The sequence below is a fragment of the Candida pseudojiufengensis genome, assembly GCF_024610245.1.
Source record: "Candida pseudojiufengensis strain CBS 10847 chromosome Unknown scaffold2, whole genome shotgun sequence".
NCBI classification, from domain to species: Eukaryota; Fungi; Ascomycota; class Pichiomycetes; order Serinales; family Debaryomycetaceae; genus Lodderomyces; species Lodderomyces pseudojiufengensis.
In genome coordinates this window covers 41,355-61,735 of record NW_026261524.1, presented here as the reverse complement: position 1 = coordinate 61,735, position 20,381 = coordinate 41,355, and the positions used below count along the sequence as shown (strand labels likewise).

The window sequence follows — 20,381 nt, the reverse complement described above, 5'->3', positions numbered from 1 at the left end:
AAATTAAAATGGATCATCTGAACTCCACAAAATAAATCACTGTTCTTCTAATATAATCAATTTCCATCTCGCAACGATATTCATTTATCAATCACCTACTAATAGATATAATTGATCAACCAACATAAGATATAAACATGGCACTACGAAAGAAAAAAGAAGGTAAACATATCAAACATAGTCCCAATATAAATATTCAATCAGAAACTCAATTCAATTCAACTTTTTTAGTAAAATCATCAACTCCATATGTATCAGCATTAAAAAAGATTGATAAAATATTAACAAAATTTAATAAATCTAAAAATCAACACCAAAATTCAAATTCAAGTTCAAATAAAAAATTTCAAAATGAAAATTATAAAAAATTAAAATATATAACGGTAAAGGGAATGGGAAAAACAATTGAAAAAACTTTAAAAATTGCAATGAATTTTAAATTTGAATTGAATTATAAAGTTGATATTATAACTGGTAGTATTCAAGTTTTAGATGAATTTGAAAAAAAATCAGAACCAATGAGTATTGAAGAAAAGAATGCTATAGCATTTAGTATTGCTAATGAGGATGATGATAAAGATAATGATGATGAACCTGAAAGAGAATATCAAAAACGTATGGTTAGTTATGTTGAAGCTAGAATTTGGTTAAAACGTGAATGAATAATTTTGAGAAATATATTCTTGAATACATGACTAATAAAATTATTTAGGCAAGAAAGCCAAGTTTTTGATACGGACCCTGCTAAAATTGAGAGACAACACTGCGTTATACTTCAGATTCTCAAAATTCGGTATAGCAGATGCGAAAACTGGTTACATTAATTTATTATATTTATTTAGTGGTCTATGAAAGTCATCAAATCATTATAAAAATACAAGTATGGTAATTTCTGAACTGGTGGCTATCAAGTTATAAATGCGTATTCAAGATACATAAAATTGTTGCTATAATGGTGTGATAATTCTAAATTCCAGGTTTCAATTTTCAACTTTTTCACTTCCTTCCTCCATTTCCTTTTTCTCCTTTTCTTCTTCTTCTTCTTCACGTATTCTTTCCAAACATCGTTCTTGAATATTATACAAATCAACAATATGACGTTCAATTTTATTACTTATTCTTTGTCTTCTTTTCTCCAAACTTAAATTATGTTTCATAGTCTCCCCAACTTCATTTAAATCAACATTAAATAAATTAGATCCAATTTTACAAATTTCAAGACATTTAACCCAGTCTTTATTATAATAAGCTTTTTCACATCCATGTAATATTTTAACTCTATTAATTTTTAAATTTGGATCTAATTTTTTATTAAAAATTTCTTCATATAACCAATTTTCTGTATTTATTTGTGGACCTGATTCTTGCCATAGTTTTAATTGATATTGATATTCTTCTTCTGTTTGTGGTTTTCTTTGTTTATTAGTTTTGGATTGTTGAGGTAGTATTATTTCATCATCGTCATCGTTAGTGTTACAATCATCATCATTTTCTAGTACTGTTTTTATGTCCCCATTTTGATTTGTGCTTTGTAATGTTTGTTCATCATTTATATGTAGTACTTGAAATTCTTGATTTAGGATACTATTATCAGCAGACATCTTGAACAGACAAAACTGTCGAGGTATATTGGTGAATGATAGTTTAGTTGATGTTCTTGATATTTTAATGAGATGTTGCATATTGAGATCAAACAATAGTAAACTTTTTTTTCCCGTTTTAAGATTGAAGCGCAAATAATTTTAACATAACTCCGTTCTGTTCTCTTCAGATCTTGATCAGTTCAAAATTTACTAAAACACAGAAAAGAGTAGTTGGTAGTACATATGAAGCAGAGTTGGTTGCATTAAATTATGCTGTAAAACAAACAAGTTTCTTCACGAAACTAATTAGATCACTGGATTATAAAGTTGAAGAAGTGAAGTTTAGGGAAGACAATAACCCAGCTATAATGGTTTGTAAGAAAGAAGATTTAGGGCATAGTAGGAGAGCAATAGATATAGATTTAAAAACAATTCAAGATCAGATAAGGAACGGTGAAATTTCTATAGAACGTGTGGACACCAAGCGTAACTTATCTGATGGATTAACTAAACAATTAAGCCAAATGGAATTCATAAAACAAAGATTCCTGTTGATAAATTATCATGAAACATATTCGGGAATAAATCCCATAAAATGATTTATTCAGGGAAGTGGTGAATTTGTACCATGAACTGTCAAATCCTTAGTTACGTAGTTTTGGGCAATAAATTTTAACCCTTTGTTACAAGCCAACATTCATAAAAGGTTAAAGTTTATTGCCAAAACTACGTAAATAGGGATTTGACAGTATCGAATAAGACAAATAAAAATAGAATAGTTGTTTTCCATGGTGCCTATCCAGAGCAGTTTGGAAGGTAACTCTTTGGTCTATTCGCAACTATTTATTGAATCAATTATCAAGCTTTGCAACAAATTTGAGACTAAATTTAAGTAAATATTCCCACGAAGACCAATTCCTTATTCTCAAATACCTAATCAGATACTTCCCAAGGCCAATTATTTCCTGCATGATAGTGCTAAAAACTTAGTTTTATCCCTGGTTTCAACTCAATAGGAATATGTGGTAACCTTGAATTAGGTTTTTGAAGAAGTTCCATCTTGTAACAAGCAAAAACAGAGGAGACCGAAACAAAAAATAAAAAGTTTCGTAATTTCCTTTGTGTTCATCATCTTGCAATTAAAATAGAAGAATCAGATGAAAGTTCATTTTCGGTATTGCATAATACAACTAAATGATGAATCAAAAAAGGATCAATTTACGATTCAATTCGATAAGCCAAAAAATAAAATACTGCAAATGTCATTTATCCGAGACTCTACATACTTTTGTTTGGTTTTGTGTAATAATTATTATTTACGTCAAGTTTCATAATTTTCAACTCTCGAGATATCAACATCTATTTCACTATCAGACCCAACTTATTCTTCAATCTACAAATATCAATGTTTCAAATTTCAAGAGTAAAACTACGACCTCACTCACAGTACCGAATTTTGTCCCAACGATGTCTAATAACACAGAAAAAAAACATTCCAATGCATCACGCAACTTATTCAATCAAACAATTCCACTCAAGTTCAAAATTACAATTCCATCCAATAATCGAAAATATCGTCGAGGAGATAAAAGAAGAAGAAGATGGAAATAATAATGATGAAAAAGTCAAACAGGGTACAAAAGAAGAAAAAGATAAAAATTCAAAATATGAAAGATTTAAATCATTTTTAATGAAATGTATTGAAACAATGGGTATTACAATTTCATCTATTGGAATTTTAGCGTTAGCTGGTTATTTGTATCATATTTTTTATAACGAACATGTATTAAAACAAATGAATAAAGCATTTGAAAAAAATGATCCTGCTTCTGAATTAGAATTATATTCAAAAGGAGGACATAATAATTCTGATTTAGAAATTTTTAAAGAACATTGGGTTAAAAGACCTCAACAACAATTATTAGATGATATAATAGCTGGGAAAATAATTGGAAGATATTTTTTAATTATTGGGGAAAAAGGAACAGGTAAACTGAGTTTATTAAAAGAAGCAATTAAAAAAGTTGATGGCTTTAATGTTGTAATGTTAGATGCTTCAAGAGATGAAGAAAGTTTTAGATTTAGATTAGGTCAAGCTTTAAATTATTCTTATAATGAAATGTATCTAGGAAGTTTATTTTCAATTAGAGGTCCAAGAGATACTACTGCTTTATTAGATATTGAAAGAGCATTTAGTAAATTGGAAGAATTAGCTATACGAAGAGTTAAAGAATACAAGCGTCCTTTAATAATGATTATCAACAATGCTCATTTGATAAAAGAAAATGAGGAAGGTATTAAGTTATTGGAATTATTACAACAAAAATCAGAACTGTTAAGTGGTTCAGGTTTAATGACAGTCATATTCAATTCTGATGATTATTGGGTTTATGAAAAATTAAAACAGTTAGGTACAAGATTGGAATTAATTAATGTTCGAGATTTTTCAAGAATTGAAACATTAAGTGCTTTAAAATTTATAAGGCACAGATATTTCCCAAAAGATGAAATTTTATCAAACGATGTATGTAATGCAGTATATGATTTAATTGGTGGTAGACCTCAACATATTACACAAGTTGCTAGAAATAAAGATTTGATTAAAGCATGTCATCAAATAATTGATAGAGAGAAGACATGGTTACTTAACAAATGCGGACTTCTTGGTGATATGGATGATGATGTTATGGAAAGTGGTAAATTTGCAACAAGTGCGATGTTATTAATGAAAGAATTTGTTAATATGGATAGAAAAAGAATGAATACTGTTATTGGTAATGGAGAAAAAACTCAATATGTTGATCATCATTTACCTGAATTACCATTATGGAGAGCAAGACAAGTTATGACAAGAGCTGATTATATTCAAAAATATGATGATTTAAATATATTCACGATAGACTCGGAATCAAGAGTTAGAGCCGATAGTGTACCAATGATGAGAGCATTCCATGAAATAGCATCACAACCTCATTTCGATCAATTATTAGAGGATACAATAAATAGAATAAGTGATATTGAAGCATTAGGTAGAACAAGAGAAATAATGTTGAAAGATTTGAATTTAGGTAGTAAATATAAAATTATAAAAGATGGTAAAGAAATTGAAATGACTATAAAGAAATCACCAAAGCAAATGGATGTACATGGAGAATTTGAAGAATATAATAAAATTGAACACAATGAAGAAGAAAATGATGATGAAGATGAAGATGATCTTTATCTTGAAGAAATTCATAGAAAAGATAGTAGAAAATGGTGGAAAAAAAGAATGGAAAAATATGATGAATTATATTTACCAAAACCTTTAAAGGGATTCGAGACTAATGAAGATACTGTTTTGGATATTAGTAGAGTTGATGAGGAGTAGAATATTGATATTGAATGTTCATTCAATAAAATGTTTCATTTGTTTTAATGCATGTTTTATGTGCTTCATTTAATGTTTTATAGCTTTTAAATCCGATATATTTATTTCAGATTGACATGTTTGAAGTACAGCGGCTTTTTAAATTTTGTTTTGTGATTTTTTAAGAAGTTGTCAAAACTGATACGAATCTCTCACATTTACGAAATCTAACTAAGATCTTAATCAGCTAGATCTTCTTCAATTGAATTAATACAAATTAAGTTTATTAAAACACGATTTTAATCAACTGAATCAACTGAATATCACTGCAGAAAAGAATTAGTAATGACGGAAAAAGCCAATCCAATTTATGTATCATCGAAGGATACAGCGGAACATATTCTTGATAAATATGATAACTTCTTATTAGATTGCGATGGTGTAATTTGGTTAGATGAACATTTAATACCTGGAGTTGTAAAATTTTTAAATTATTTAACAGTTCATAATAAGAAATATACATTTGTTACAAATAATTCATCAAAATCACGTCAACAATATATTGAAAAATTCAAAAGATTAGGATTACCTGATATTACTAAAGAATCAATTTATCCAACTTGTTATTCAGCTGCTTTGGAAGTAAAACGTTTAAATATACCAATTGGATCTAAAATTTGGTGTTTGGCTGATGACGGTGTTAAGCATGAATTAGAAGATATGGGTTATATTGCTCTTGGGGTAAATGATCCAAAACTCAATGAACTTAATTTAGAAAGTCCAATTTTAATACCAGATCCAGAAGTAAAGGCAGTTGTTGTTGGTAATACGTTCAGTTGTAATTATATGAGAATAGTTTCAACCCTTCAATATTTATTAAACAAAGAACTTCCGTTTATTGCTTGTAATTGTGATAGAACATATCCTGGACCAGCTCTTCCTGGGCAGTCAACACCTGTTGAGTTAGCTGCTGGAGGGTTTCTTGTTAATACTGCTTCTTGGTTATCTCAAAGAACTGATTATATTGATACAGGAAAGCCAAGTCAAATTTTTCTTAATTTAATTTTGGAACACAACCATTATGATAGAAGCAAGACTATAATGGTAGGAGATACTTTATATACAGATATAAAATTTGGTAATGATGGTAATTTGGGAGATGGTCAATCTTCTTTATTGGTTTTATCAGGTGGTACTTCATTGAATGGGTTGAAACAAGTTGTAGCTGGTAAAGATGAAAGTTTAATTCCACTGTTTTATGTAAAATCGTTAGGTGAGCTTGTTGATCTCGTTGATTGAAAGAACATTAAATATATAACGGATCAAGCTTTATCAAGATAATGTGATGCTATCAAAATTACAAAACCAAAATCTTGTGATAAATCCGGTCTCGACGATCTTTTGAAGCCGCCTAAAGCATTTTTTTCATGAACCTAAAGTTTTTACATAGAAATTGTTTTTTAATATAGAACTAGACTTTGTTATAGACATCTATGAAATATCAGACGTAGTCGGATAAGTAGATCTAATTTCAAACCTGGCATACATTTTACAGTAAAGACTTATCGCCTATCGAAAAGTGGCGCATCTGTAACTTCCTGGAAAATTCTATTTCAGAAGGTTTTGTATCTATAAATTAGCCAAGATACAGACTTTTGGCAAATTAGCCTGGACCAGTGCTTTTTATCATGCATAATATCTTGTTCAAAATAAATGATCTAATCGTAACTCTATTTCAACTTTGTTTCATCATTCAATATTTTTATCGGTTACAAAATTTGGCCATGCAAAATCGACAAAAATTACACAAAATTCGTACAACTCCTTTTTTCCCTGAGAAATTTCCGAGTTACTTCCAATCTCAAAGCAACAACTTGATCAAGTATTAGACCAATTTTTAAAAGAACTCGAACTTTTTGCTACAATTCACAGCTAATTCAAGATGGCTATTGTAAAAAGAGGGGCCAGATCTAAAGCCAAGCAACAGCAAGCTCCAGTCAAAATTAATGGTGGTTCTGCTAATATTCAAAAAGCTGAGTTCGATATTACTAAAAAGAAAGAAGTTGGAGTTTCTGATTTAACACTTCTATCCAAAATCACTGATGATGCAATTAATGAGAATTTATATAAAAGATTTATGAATGATACAATTTATACATATATCGGTCATGTTTTGATCTCAGTCAATCCTTTCAAAGATTTAGGAATATATACGATGGAAAATTTGAATAAATATAAAGGAAGAAATAGATTAGAAGTTCCACCACATGTTTTTGCAATTGCTGAGTCTATGTACTATCATTTGAAATCATATGGGGAAAATCAATGTGTGATTATTTCAGGAGAATCAGGTGCTGGTAAAACAGAAGCAGCTAAACAAATTATGCAATACATAGCTAATGTTTCAGTAAATCAAGAAAATACAAACATTTCAAAAATCAAAGATATGGTTTTAGCAACAAATCCTTTGTTGGAATCATTTGGATGTGCCAAGACTTTAAGGAATAATAATTCAAGTAGACATGGGAAATATCTTGAAATTAAATTTGATGAAAGTTCTTATCAGCCAGTTGCAGCTCATATAACAAATTATTTATTAGAAAAACAAAGAGTTGTATCTCAAATCACCAATGAAAGAAACTTCCATATTTTTTATCAATTCACAAAAAATTGCCCCCCACAATATCAACAACAGTTTGGAATTCAAGGTCCAGAAACATATGTGTATACTTCAGCAGCAAAATGTATATCTGTTGATGGTATTGATGATAGGAAAGATTTTCAAGATACATTAAATGCAATGAATATAATAGGTTTAACTCAACCTGAACAAGATAACATATTTAGAATGTTGGCTCTGATATTATGGATAGGTAATATATCGTTTGTTGAAGATGAAAGTGGTAATGCGGCAATCCGTGATGATAGTGTTACAAATTTTGTAGCTTATCTTTTGGATGTTAATCCTGAAATTTTGAAAAAATCAATCATTGAAAAAACTATTGAAACATCTCATGGTATGAAAAGAGGTTCAACCTATCATGTCCCATTAAATATCGTTCAAGCAACAGCTGTGCGTGATGCATTAGCAAAAGGAATATATAACAATCTATTTGAATGGATCGTTGAAAGAGTTAATAAATCATTAAGTGGTGGTCAACAATCTTCAAAATCTGTTGGTATTCTTGATATTTATGGATTCGAAATTTTCGAACATAATTCATTTGAACAAATATGTATTAACTATGTTAATGAAAAACTACAACAAATTTTTATTCAATTAACTTTAAAAGCAGAACAAGATGAATACGTTCAAGAACAGATCAAATGGACTCCAATTGATTACTTTAATAATAAGGTTGTTTGTGATTTGATTGAAGCTACAAGACCACAGCCCGGTTTGTTTGCTGCTTTAAATGATTCCATTAAAACAGCTCATGCTGACTCTGATGCTGCTGATCAAGTGTTTGCACAAAGATTAAGTATGGTTGGTGCTAGCAATCGACATTTTGAGGACAGAAGGGGCAAATTCATTATAAAACATTATGCTGGTGATGTTACATACGACGTTGCAGGTATGACAGATAAAAATAAGGATGCGATGTTACGTGATCTTTTGGAAATGTTGGAAACATCATCTAACTCATTTGTCAATCAAACTTTATTTCCACCAGAATTACTTTCAGCTTTAGTCGATTCTAGGAAAAGACCAGAAACCATGTCAGATAAGATCAAAAAAAGTGCTAACGAATTGGTTGATACCTTATCGCAATGTACCCCTTCTTATATTAGAACAATTAAACCAAATCAAACTAAGAAACCTCATGATTATGACAATCAACAAGTTTTACATCAAATAAAATATTTGGGTCTTAAAGAAAATGTTCGTATTAGAAGAGCTGGATTTGCTTATCGTTCAACTTTTCAAAGGTTTGTTCAAAGATTTTATTTATTATCTCCTGCTACTGGATATGCTGGTGATTACATTTGGCAAGGTGATGAATTAACGGCAGTCAAACAAATATTGAGTTCTTGTCATATCCCAGCTTCTGAATTCCAATTAGGTACTACAAAAGTTTTTATCAAAACTCCAGAGACATTGTTTGCCTTAGAGGATATGAGAGACAAATACTGGCACAATATGGCTGCAAGAATTCAAAGAGCATGGCGAAGATATATTAAAAGGAAAGACGATGCAGCTAAAGTCATACAACATGCTTGGAGAATTAAAAAACATGGTAATCAATTTGAGCAATTACGTGATTATGGAAATACATTATTACAAGGTAGGAAAGAACGTAGAAGATTGTCCATGTTAGGTTCAAGAGCTTTTATGGGTGACTATTTGGGTTGTGGCGATAGGAGTGGTTACGGTAAATTTATTGTCAATACTGTTGGTATTAATGAACCTATTGTTTTTTCGGAAAAAGGTGAGATTTTATTATCAAAATTCGGTAGATCTTCAAAACGATTACCACGAATTTTCATATTGACCAAATCTAATTTTTATGTTATTGCGGAAGTGTTAGTAGAGAAGAGATTACAATTACAAAAGGAGTTCACTATTCCAATTCGATCAATCGCTAGTGTCGGGCTTTCGATCTACCAAGATAATTGGGTTGCTGTTTGCTTATCATCCCCTACACCTACAACACCTGATATTTTCATAAATATGGATTTGAAAACGGAATTTATTACACATCTTAAAAAACTAAATCCAGGTTTGACGATTAGTATTGGCCCAACGGTACAATATCAAAAAAAACCTGGTAAATATCATACCGTGAAATTCATGATTGGTTCTGGTCCACAAGTTCCATCCAAGTCAGACTTATATAAGTCCGGAACAGTAACCGTAAATCAAGGTTTACCTCCTACAAGTCAAAATCCAAAAAGACCAAGAGCTAAATCAGGAAAAGTCGATTATTCAAAATACTACGATAGAAGGACTGAAAGAAGAACTGCTCCAACATATAACCAACCTACTGCTTCAACTATTCATCTGGCAAAGTCTACATATGCAACTCCTCAGTATCCGCAATCATCTCATCCCAAGCCATCTAATCAATTTTCTCAACAATCAACATCACAAGTTCAATCTAATACTCACCAACCTCAACAAGTTGCTCATCAACCACTGACACATAAGACTCCTTCGTCATCTCCAAATATGCAAGTCGCAGCTGCTCAAGCAGCATTGGGTAAAACTCATATCAGCCATCAACCTACGACACCAAAGAAACCTGTAGCACCATCTAGACCTGCTAAAAAAATTGCTCCTCAACCACCAGCAAAGAAAGCAGTTTCACCACAACCACCTGCCAAAAAAGCTGCACCCGCTCCTCCTCCTCCTCCACCTACTTTATCAAAACCTAAATATCCAACTTATAAAGCAATGTATGATTATGATGGATCTGTTCAAGGGTCAATACCACTTGTTAAAGATACAACTTATTACGTCACACAAATAAATGGAAAATGGGGACTAGTCAAAACAATGGATGAAGCAAAAGAAGGTTGGTCTCCTATTGATTATTTACAAGAAATTTCATCGAACTTGATTTCAAACAATCTAACCCAATCAAGTTCCATCAATTCAAACTCAATTAGCTCAACTTCTGGAGCAACTGACACTACACAAGCTTCGACTGTTCTGAATGGTGGAGGTTCATTGGGTAATGGCTTGGCTGATGCATTGAAAGCAAAAAAGACTGAGGAAACTACTTTGGCAGGGTCTTTAGCTGATGCATTGAAAAAAAGACAAGATGCAACGCGAAGTGATGATGAAGAAGAAGATGATGATGATGATTGGTGAATCTAACTAAATGGAAGTTTATAGATTAATTTAAAGTTCAAGAGATGCTGATAGAAATCTGTCTTAATATTTAGTTTTATCTCTTGTTGTTTTTTGTGTAATTCTCATGAATCTCTTTTTCATTTTGTACAATTTATGTACACCGATTTCAAGACAATTGTTTCAAATCAAATCATATTAATGCAACTATAGTACAGATATTTCGAGTATCAGGTTTAAAGGATGTCGAGCAAAACCAAAAGTAGGAACAAACTACTATCATCACAGAACAGATCACATTTTACTAGTTCATCAATTAAAGATGAATTACTACACATGAAATATCTGATGAAAAAGCCCAATGTACCAGTTTATCCGTTGGACGATTTTGCAAGCATAAATTTCTCGCCTAAAAACGACAGGAGTGATAGTGATGAAGTGCAAAAAGGCTCCGTTGAAGAATTGACTTATCCAGATTTTTTACCATGGAAAGATCACACTCAATTAGGAAAAAACGAAGAACCAGCGGAATCTCGAAAAGCTGATAATACTGCTTATTTAAACAAAGGATATTTTGAAGTACCACAGGTAACAAATGAATATTATTCAGGAAGGAATTTAATACTGGCCACTGTTTTTTTATCTACCGAGAATTGTGGAAATGTTATTAGAGAGTTGTCTCAGCATTTAGCCAACGCTTACCAAACCCGAAATGAGAGCATAAATCGAATTAGATCAAATTCAAACCATTTCAAAATTCCGCAAAAAGTTACTTTGACAGCAGCTAAGAAAGAAAGTTGGCTTAGAGATCTAGGAAATTCAAGAATCTCATTGCAAAAGATTGGAGAAAAAATTCCTCATGGTATAAGAAATAAACATTTGATTGAAGCTGTTATATCGCATCATATACCTATAAAGAGGGCGCTTTGGTTTACGAAATGTGTAATGTTTGGAGAATTGTTAGCTTTGAGAAAAAAACATCATTCAAGGATCTCAATGAGTGGAGAAACGCCACAACCAAATGACGTTACTGGTTATGCGGAAAAATATGAGATTCATTGGTTGCAAGAATGGACTCAACAGGTTGTAGACTACATTTTTAGACTATCAAAGGAGATGGCAACTACAACTAGCATGGAAAGTAAGGAACTTTATATGGAAAAAGTTAAACATTTTTTAGATTACGTGCAGTCATTATATGTGGAGTCTTTGCTCGACAAAACCATCTTTTTGATGCTAATTATTAAGCCTTTGAAGGAGCACTTATCGGTGGATTCTGAAATTTTGAAAGAACTCTCAAGGATTGAGGAGAATAAGGATGATGAAGACGAGGAAAAATGTAATGGGGATAAGTCCCTAGAGCCTGTTAAATTTAATTTCAACTATGAGCTGCGTTTAACTTCGCTAACATTGATAAAAATGTTTTGGAACGATTTAATAAAAATTGATTTCTTGGCTAAAGAATTGAGTGAGCTGGTTTTACTCAATTATTACTTTATTTCAAAATTGACAGAATATTCACAATGGGCACTACCGACAAATGTGAAATCAAGTATATTGAAGGTACTAGGTGATACGGTGTTATATCTATTCAAATTCAATACAAATATGTTTGTTATTCCTAACAATTGGCGGTTAACTGAAAGTGCTTTGACAAATATTTTGACAAACAATTTGTCACTGATGGTCGAGTCGGAGAGAGAAAAACTTTTGGATCAGTTGGAACTTGTTAGATATCGAAATGAAAGCTTAATACTAAATTTGAGAAAGACGGAAATGCTGAATCAGAGTTATGATGTTCGACAAAAATATACTCACGAAAAGGATGTTTGTGATGAGTTGAGAATTATTCGTGCTTTGGACATATTGAATTTGAGCGATGATTTTTCTCGATCTTTAACACCTTCTTCGAAGAATTGGTGGGATCATTTAAAGACTGCCATGGTTTGGTGTATTTCACCTTGGAGATACTGCGATCCTCAAAGTGAGAACATTCTGATTATTTGTAATTTTTTGAAGAAACAGCTTGTATCAGTTGACAAGTCAATGAATAAAATGTCAAAGGCTGAGTTTGGAAATGAGATTTTGGAGATTCTATATCAACTTACGGAAGCAAGTTCAGACCTTGTAGATAGACAAAAGCTAAATGTGTTAGTGAATGAGTTATATCAATTGAGGTTAATCACAATTGCATCATATATTAGAAAGCTTATTGCTAATGGTGTCTTTTCAGGAAATCCAGACGAGGAGCTAAGTTATACCACAAAGGTACATTTAAACGTTTTAAAGAACCTACCATCAGTGAACAACAATCAATGTGATAGTATTTTGAAGAAATGGGATAAAGATCAAATTAAATTTCATACAATTATAGAGACTTCGAAAAATTTGTTGCAAACAGAAATTTTGGACAAGATATTTCACAACAATTTTATACATTTATCCCAAAGCTTCAAAGACCATACAAGCTCTTTAAAGACTGGGGTTAAATTTTTATTAATAAATTGGATTACGAAGGAATTAAAATCAAAATTCGATACCACATCAAAATTGATTCACATTACTCCAAATGTATTGAATGGTCTTTACGAATTTTATTCAATTTCTGATAATCTTGCAGTGTTTTTTAAATCAGTTGTTCTGGCTATTCTTAGAAATGAAGGAGGAATTTTGATCTATTACCTTGATGGTCTTTACTTTATAGCTCGTTTGATTATGAGACATTTTAAGTTAATAAAACAATTTCCTGAAAATTCAAATAATTCCTTGGCTATAAATCTTTTGAGACTAATCATTCAAAATTATAAAGATTTAAATGGGAGAGAGTTTAGTTCTTATAATTTCCATCAGGTATGGGAATTTATTGATTCGGTTATAGACAAGGATGGTTCCAAAACACAATTTAAAAAACGCAAATTGAATAATTTCATAAACCAAAACAATCACGCCACTAAAGAGTATGAGCCCATTGAATCACCTATGCAAATAAATACTATTGATTTATCTTTTAAAGAGTCAGAATCAAAAACTTACACAACAAGCAACTTCAGAAATGATTTGGATCAATTGAAAAATCAGCTCTATAAACCACTCACTGATGAAGAGCTACAAGAATTAAATATTACAGATCTTGATTTGATGTCAAACTTATATCACTGGAATGAGAGTCTTGAAACTATTCCAGAAGCCAAAGAGATGGCAATTGCAAAATTAATCAAAAATGAAGCTGCACATGATTACATTGCAACGAATGATAAATTGCATTTATTTGTGACTAAGTTGTTGGAATCTGATGGTAATAAAAGTTTGATGATTAAAAAATTGATTGCATATGATATAATGACTTTCAAGAGTTGCCTAAATTTGATACAGCAAAGTACGTCGTCTACATCAGTCATTTTGGATTTACTTCTTGGAGATTACGAAGAACCAAAGCAAGATAGTGCCTTAAGTCAGCTTTTCAAAATCAGCAGATACTTTTTTCAAGCAAGAAATAAGCAAATTTTTGCGTCCACCTTACTGCGATGTTTAACAGACGATAAATTATTCGAAAAATTTGAACAAAACATTTTATTTTACTTAAGACATCGCCAACTGTATATTGACAAATCAATTTTCTCAGAAATATTCAAGAATTTCGAAAAAGAAAAAATCATTAATATTTTGAATCGTATGTTGAAGAGAGACGAGTTCAATTACATCTATTCGATTGATGAGTTGGGTGATAGTTTGTGCCAGGTGAACGGGTTCAATATTATGATTTATCAGTTCTTGATCGCTCAGTTGACGTTGGGGATGGAGAGAATGTCACCTGAAGAAATTCAATTCCAATGGAAAAGTTTTGTAACTAAATTTATGAACATTTGTGTAAATAAATCAGATCACGGTGCTATACTTGTTGAATTGTTTGATTGTGTTTCTTGGAATCATAAAAACATTATCCTAGAAATATTTGAAAACGAGTTTATGACTCAAATTTCAAAGGAAGATTTGGATCAAACAAATTCCCTGAAGACCATTGATTATTTTTTCCAAAAATTCTTAAATTATTCAATAGGTACTGTGGAAACATCAAGGCTTTTTATACAAAACCTAATGGAATGTCTAAACAGGTTGGAACATGAAATTTTGACTCAGAGTTACGGAGATAGTACGACATTAGCAATATCTTCCATTTTAAAAGTTCTCATCATACATAAACCTACACTTTGCTCGTTTGTAGCTAGAAATATTTTCGATGAATTGGTTTCATCTTTTATCAGAAGTTTAGTAAATCTTTTGAATTTGCTTAAGTATGATGATAAAATAAAAATTTTATTTTACGATTTGTTATTTTTGATAAAATCGTCAATCACTGAAGAGATAAATACAATTACTGATCATCAATTGGAACAATCACAAAATAGTGTCGACGATTTCAAAACAATTGATACCCCCAACATGTCAAAAGCAACCCACTTTCAACAAATGTTCGAACTTCCGGAGTTAAACAAAGAAAATCCTTTTGAGGATGACTTGGATGAACAAACAATATTTTCATCGAGCACAACACAAGAAGATGAACTCAAATATGGAGGAGACCTCAATTATTTTAATGATCGGGGACTAAAATTACAGTTGACTAAGCATAATTCTTTAGATTTATCTCCATTTGTGGGAAATATTTTGGACAATAATGAAAAGTTAGAAGAAGAAAGTCTTAAAAATCTTAGGACTGTCTCCAAACCATTCAAATTAAGAAGCTATGAAATTTTGGAAGATACCAGTCACAGTATAAACGATGCTTGCATTAATTTACTGTTGTTTGATGCTTATCTTACAAAAGAAAATATACCTTAACCCTAGTGCATTCTTATCTTTGATATATAGCCACGTAGCATTACTTTATTTGATTTAATGTATAGAACGATTTTTTCACTGATGATCTTGAGTTATTAGGTCTTTAAAATCCAATGCTGCGAATTAACGTAGTAGTAGGCTATTGAAACATAATAATTTTTTAACTACTGAGTTACGGAAGTTTTATAAAATATCAGATTTTCTGCAACAAAATTTTCAACAAATGTTTCGTTCATAAAGTCTAACCCTTGATTAAGTGTAAAGAATTATAATTCTAAATATATTTATTCGAAACGGATACTTTGAAAAGCTGGTAAGTGCTGAAAATTAAAAACATTTAGAGCTATAATGAGTGTAAGTTTTCGATAATTTTATCATCTATTTATGAATTTTATAAAACCTAGAATACATTATCTAACAATCCTACAAATCCAAATGGTTCGTATAGAGTTCCTCCCCCTTCAAAGTATTTACTCATACTCTCAACCCAATGCAATCTCAAAGAATGTAACATTGCCGAAGTACCTTCCATAACTACCAAGATACAAACGGTTAATGTAAACCACATTGCAAATAAGAATACAACAGCGAATACACCTAAGAATCCAGTTGGACCAAAAGCATTTCCTATTGTCATTGACCATAAAACAGTAGATAATTGAGCATGAGCTAAAGATAAAGCCCACAATCTTAAATACGATGCTGTATGACTGACACAATTTAAACAAAATTCGATAGTGTGAATGACTTGATGAATCATTATATCACCAAAGTTATGTTCTTCGAGATCTTCTTCTTCTTCATCATTTGCACCATGAGAATCTTCGTATGTACCTGACTCACCAGACTCTTCATCATTTGGTAATGAGTGATATGTTTGTGATTTAGCTTCTTTATCTATTTGTCTTTTTAAATACAATGGTTTTACTAATAATAACCAGGGAACACAAACTAATGCAATTACTAATAAATATACCTGAATTGTTGATTGACCAGAATACAAAGGCTCGGCAACTGTACCAGGTGACAAGAACATTGAAATCAACATATTCAACAAACCTGGTGGTTGATCACCACTTGCGAACCAATTAACAGTCCATTTGTAAACAATACATAATGCTAAATATCCAAAAATACTTTGCATGAATAACATACCAGGAATGAAATTACCAATAATATCTATAAATGAATTGAAATATATGAAATTTCCCAAAGAAAAAAATAATGAATAAGTCATATGTACATAACCCATTAATATTGATAATTTCATTTTATATGAATTTGAAAACAATAAAGCATTCTCAGTTCCATGCCATGCTGGATCCATCCCGAAGATGTAAGTTCCAATTGATTTAGCATGTATTGTCTCACCAAGTTTGAAATGCTCTGGCCATTTCCATCCACTTTTGAACAAAGACATCGATCTTGAGAAAATATCATTATATATAAGACCGGTGTACATCGAAAAAATTCCCATCAATAATAATATGTAACGACCGGTGTAAGCCATATCAAATATTTCATCTTTCTTCATTCCATTTAATTTCTTTTCACTCAAAACCATCGCCAATGCTGCTAAAAATACTATAAAACCATGACCTAAATCACCAAACATAATAGCAAACATGAAAGGGAAAGTGATAATAGTTGGTAAACCAGGATTAATCTCTTTATATCTTGCAACACCATAAGCATCACAAATGGCTTGGAATGCATAAGTAAATTTGTTGGTACGATTATAGGTTGGAGGGATTCTATTTGTACTCAATACGTTGATAATGGTTGGGATAGACTGAGCTTGATCATAATCCTGTATAGTTTTTGTTAAATCACCTAATGAGTCTGTTGGAGTCCAACCTTCACAAATAAGAGTCTTTCTTGAGTTGTCATAATCACTTAAATTCATGGTTTTATATACTGCTTTTTCTCTTGCTATTATTTCCCACCATTTTCCCAAGTCACGGCTAATAGCGATCAATTCTGAAGCTAAAGCATTCTCAGACTCATTCAAGACCGTTGATAAATCATTCAATTTTGCATTAATGTCAGTCAATTGCACCTCTCTTTTGTGTGAGGAAGAATCGACATCATAAATTTCTGCATCTAAGGATTCACAAATTTTGACAATCCTCTCATGAATCATTGCACCATGGGAAAATATAATAAATGAACTTTTGGCAACATAAGCATTGTGTTTAATATCAAATATCTCTTCGTTTATGTCCTCGTAATGATAATACAAATTACCTCTCAAAATTCTCCATAAAATTTGTTGTAATAAACCAACTTTATCACGATTTATCACCCCTGCAATAAATGATGATACAGGCCATACATCTCCAGATTGTGATTGTGTCAATTGAGTCAAAACTGCATTTTCTTCATTTCTGATGTTCCCGTCATTTGCTAAGTTGAAAAATTTATCAACCGCTAATATGGAAGATTTAAATTGCTTTAAATTATTTTGACTACTATATAAAGTATCTACCGAATCTCTTAATTGAACAACCCTATCTTCCAATAATTTTGAGTTTTCAATGAGTTCATCTATTTCTGAAATTTGAGGAATCGAAAATTCATAAGGGAATGTTTTGATTGGAATATCTTTGAAATCTAACTCTTTCTTAAATAGATTGAATTGTCTTTCAACATCGTCTAGTCTTCTTAACTCCCTGACAAAAGATCTTTGAAATTCATTTACTTTTGAATTTAAATCTCTAAATTGAATGATATTTAATGAACCGATCTTATAGATTATTTCTCTCGCTACCTCAGTTGGGATATAGACTTGCACCAAAGACATGTCCGCAGAACGGAACACAGCTTCCTCTTTCTCTGACATCCTTGGGTAGTGGTTGTGTTTGGTAATTGGTATATGTAGAACGGTGAGTGAGTGATGGAGAGATTTTGAGTTAGCTTGAAATCTCACTTTTGCTATATTATGGTCAAGATTTCTTCTCATAGTAAAGCCAATGGAAAAATTAAACGATTTTGCACTACCATATAATAACATTTGGTAGTTGCAATCTACTGTTACTCGTTGTTTGCGATCTTGAAATTTATTGTTTGGTCCCATGTAAGTAGATTTAATAATAATGTTTGAAGTGTTACAACAAGGACAAGAAATAGAATATAACATTCATTTTCAAGATCAACAGCATAGGTCAAACACCAATTCTTATTCAGGAATGAATGAAATTGTTATATAATAGTTCATCCACACTACACACTGAGCAAGAAATGTGTTAAATAATTAATTTTCGGCTTGATTCAAATAATCAGCGATATATATTCACGTATAATTCAACATATTTAAATTGTCGATGAGTAAGAGAGGGAGTTAATTTAAAATATGTCTGAGGAAGTCAATTATTAATTAATACTACATTTGCTAATTCATAAGCTCGACTTAATTTGCTCATTTTAATACCTAAATTGATTGAGAGAACTCACTTTCTCATAGTACTTACAAACAATAAGCTCGAGCTATTCAAATACTAAACACTAGCTTTTCATTTGACACTCCTTTTTTTGATAAACTGAATCCTTCATTGACACTTTGAAATCCATCGGGTAAAATTCTAAGATTAGCATGTTTCAATTGACCAATATATTTGGGCAAAATCTCAAACCAAAATGGATCATAATATTCATTGATATCTTCTGGAGCTTTTAATAATAAATCTCCAAATCTTTTCTCTTTAATTAAAACAAACGAAGCTAACGTTTTACCATAATGAATTAAGTTGTTATCTCTATTTGGATCCAATTTAATTGAATTTGAATCTAAGAATAATAATGAATCTAAAAAAATTTTTCCCGAAGTGTTTGAAGTTGAATCATATACTTTTTGGAATGTCTCAGGTTCAGCTATTGTATCTAATGCAAAATGTAAATTTCCATTGGCTGTTTCTTTAATTTTATCTACTACATTCTCATCATTATAATCGAATACATAATCAGCTCCTAAGGATTTTAAAAATTCATGATTTTTTGGGGAAGCAGTTGTTACAACTTTTAAATCGAAAACTAATTTGGCCAATTGAATAGCTAAAATTCCAGTAGCTGTTGAACCACCCCATATTAAAATGAAATCATTAGGTTTTTTATTTTCTTTAATTTTCAAAGAATATGAATAAGCCAAAGCCACTGTGACTAAACCTAAAGATACACTTGCAGCTCCATCAAAAGTAGTAATCCTTCCAGATTTTAAATAATCAGAATTACTTGGGTCCTTAACTAAATGATCGTACTTTATACTGACTTTTGGCGAGACAGCAACATACTCAGCAAATGCGCTATTTGTTTTTGATATATTTCCAGTTACAAATGAACTAATATAATCTCCCTTTTTAAATTCCTTTACGTTCGATCCAACTTCTTCAACCTTTCCACTTACATCACTTCCAACAACTATATCCTTCTCTCTATTTCTCTTCAAAGCCTTCCAATCAGTTGGGTTTATTGCAAAAGAATGAGATTTAATCAATATTTGATCATCTGTGATTTGAGGAATCGATAAATTTTTGATTGTAGTTAAAGGGTCTGTTTCACCTGTCGATACTACTGCTTTCATTGAGGATTCTTGAAATGAGTTCCCAGGAGAAAAGATTATGAATTATTCTGTACGAGTTGTTTTTAAATTCAGACTTCAGCAAATACTTGTAACATGAATTGAGTGTAAACTTATAGTTTATTCGTAAAAGGTGTGGTTCATCGGAGTGTTAGTAAGCAAGGATTACTCCACGAATACCCCTTAAATAAAAAAATCGAGTCTAAAGATTCCTTTTAAATAAGACGTAGAACCAGTATTAGT

At 31.1% G+C, this 20,381-nt stretch overlaps 8 protein-coding genes across 8 annotated transcripts; 5 read left to right on the top strand and 3 right to left on the bottom strand. All coding sequences in view use genetic code 12, as the record gives it.

The window, feature by feature from the left end:
• Positions 1-137: 137 nt before the first annotated feature.
• Positions 138-662, top strand: KGF55_000921 (ribonuclease P/MRP protein subunit; the record flags this gene model as incomplete). The annotated part of the gene is made up of 1 exon (XM_051761236.1): positions 138-662. The coding sequence occupies one exon, from the start codon at positions 138-140 to the stop codon at positions 660-662; it is 525 nt and encodes a 174-aa protein (XP_051615963.1).
• A 318-nt stretch (positions 663-980) lies between these two features.
• On the bottom strand, positions 981-1,682 carry KGF55_000920 (uncharacterized protein; the record flags this gene model as incomplete). Its single annotated transcript, XM_051761235.1, has 1 exon — positions 981-1,682. One exon carries the CDS (start codon positions 1,680-1,682, stop codon positions 981-983), a length of 702 nt encoding a protein of 233 aa, XP_051615962.1.
• Positions 1,683-3,081: 1,399 nt separating this feature from the next.
• KGF55_000919 (uncharacterized protein) lies at positions 3,082-4,953 on the top strand (the record flags this gene model as incomplete). Its single annotated transcript, XM_051761234.1, has 1 exon — positions 3,082-4,953. One exon carries the CDS (start codon positions 3,082-3,084, stop codon positions 4,951-4,953), a length of 1,872 nt encoding a protein of 623 aa, XP_051615961.1.
• Positions 4,954-5,277: 324 nt separating this feature from the next.
• On the top strand, positions 5,278-6,231 carry KGF55_000918 (uncharacterized protein; the record flags this gene model as incomplete). The annotated part of the gene is made up of 1 exon (XM_051761233.1): positions 5,278-6,231. The coding sequence occupies one exon, from the start codon at positions 5,278-5,280 to the stop codon at positions 6,229-6,231; it is 954 nt and encodes a 317-aa protein (XP_051615960.1).
• Positions 6,232-6,874: 643 nt separating this feature from the next.
• MYO5 (myosin 5) lies at positions 6,875-10,747 on the top strand (the record flags this gene model as incomplete). The annotated part of the gene is made up of 1 exon (XM_051761232.1): positions 6,875-10,747. One exon carries the CDS (start codon positions 6,875-6,877, stop codon positions 10,745-10,747), a length of 3,873 nt encoding a protein of 1,290 aa, XP_051615959.1.
• Positions 10,748-11,062: 315 nt separating this feature from the next.
• On the top strand, positions 11,063-15,565 carry SRB8 (Srb8p; the record flags this gene model as incomplete). The annotated part of the gene is made up of 1 exon (XM_051761230.1): positions 11,063-15,565. One exon carries the CDS (start codon positions 11,063-11,065, stop codon positions 15,563-15,565), a length of 4,503 nt encoding a protein of 1,500 aa, XP_051615958.1.
• A 400-nt stretch (positions 15,566-15,965) lies between these two features.
• VPH1 (H(+)-transporting V0 sector ATPase subunit a) lies at positions 15,966-18,407 on the bottom strand (the record flags this gene model as incomplete). The annotated part of the gene is made up of 1 exon (XM_051761229.1): positions 15,966-18,407. The coding sequence occupies one exon, from the start codon at positions 18,405-18,407 to the stop codon at positions 15,966-15,968; it is 2,442 nt and encodes an 813-aa protein (XP_051615957.1).
• A 648-nt stretch (positions 18,408-19,055) lies between these two features.
• Positions 19,056-20,141, bottom strand: KGF55_000914 (zinc-binding alcohol dehydrogenase family protein; the record flags this gene model as incomplete). The annotated part of the gene is made up of 1 exon (XM_051761228.1): positions 19,056-20,141. The coding sequence occupies one exon, from the start codon at positions 20,139-20,141 to the stop codon at positions 19,056-19,058; it is 1,086 nt and encodes a 361-aa protein (XP_051615956.1).
• Positions 20,142-20,381: the final 240 nt, after the last annotated feature.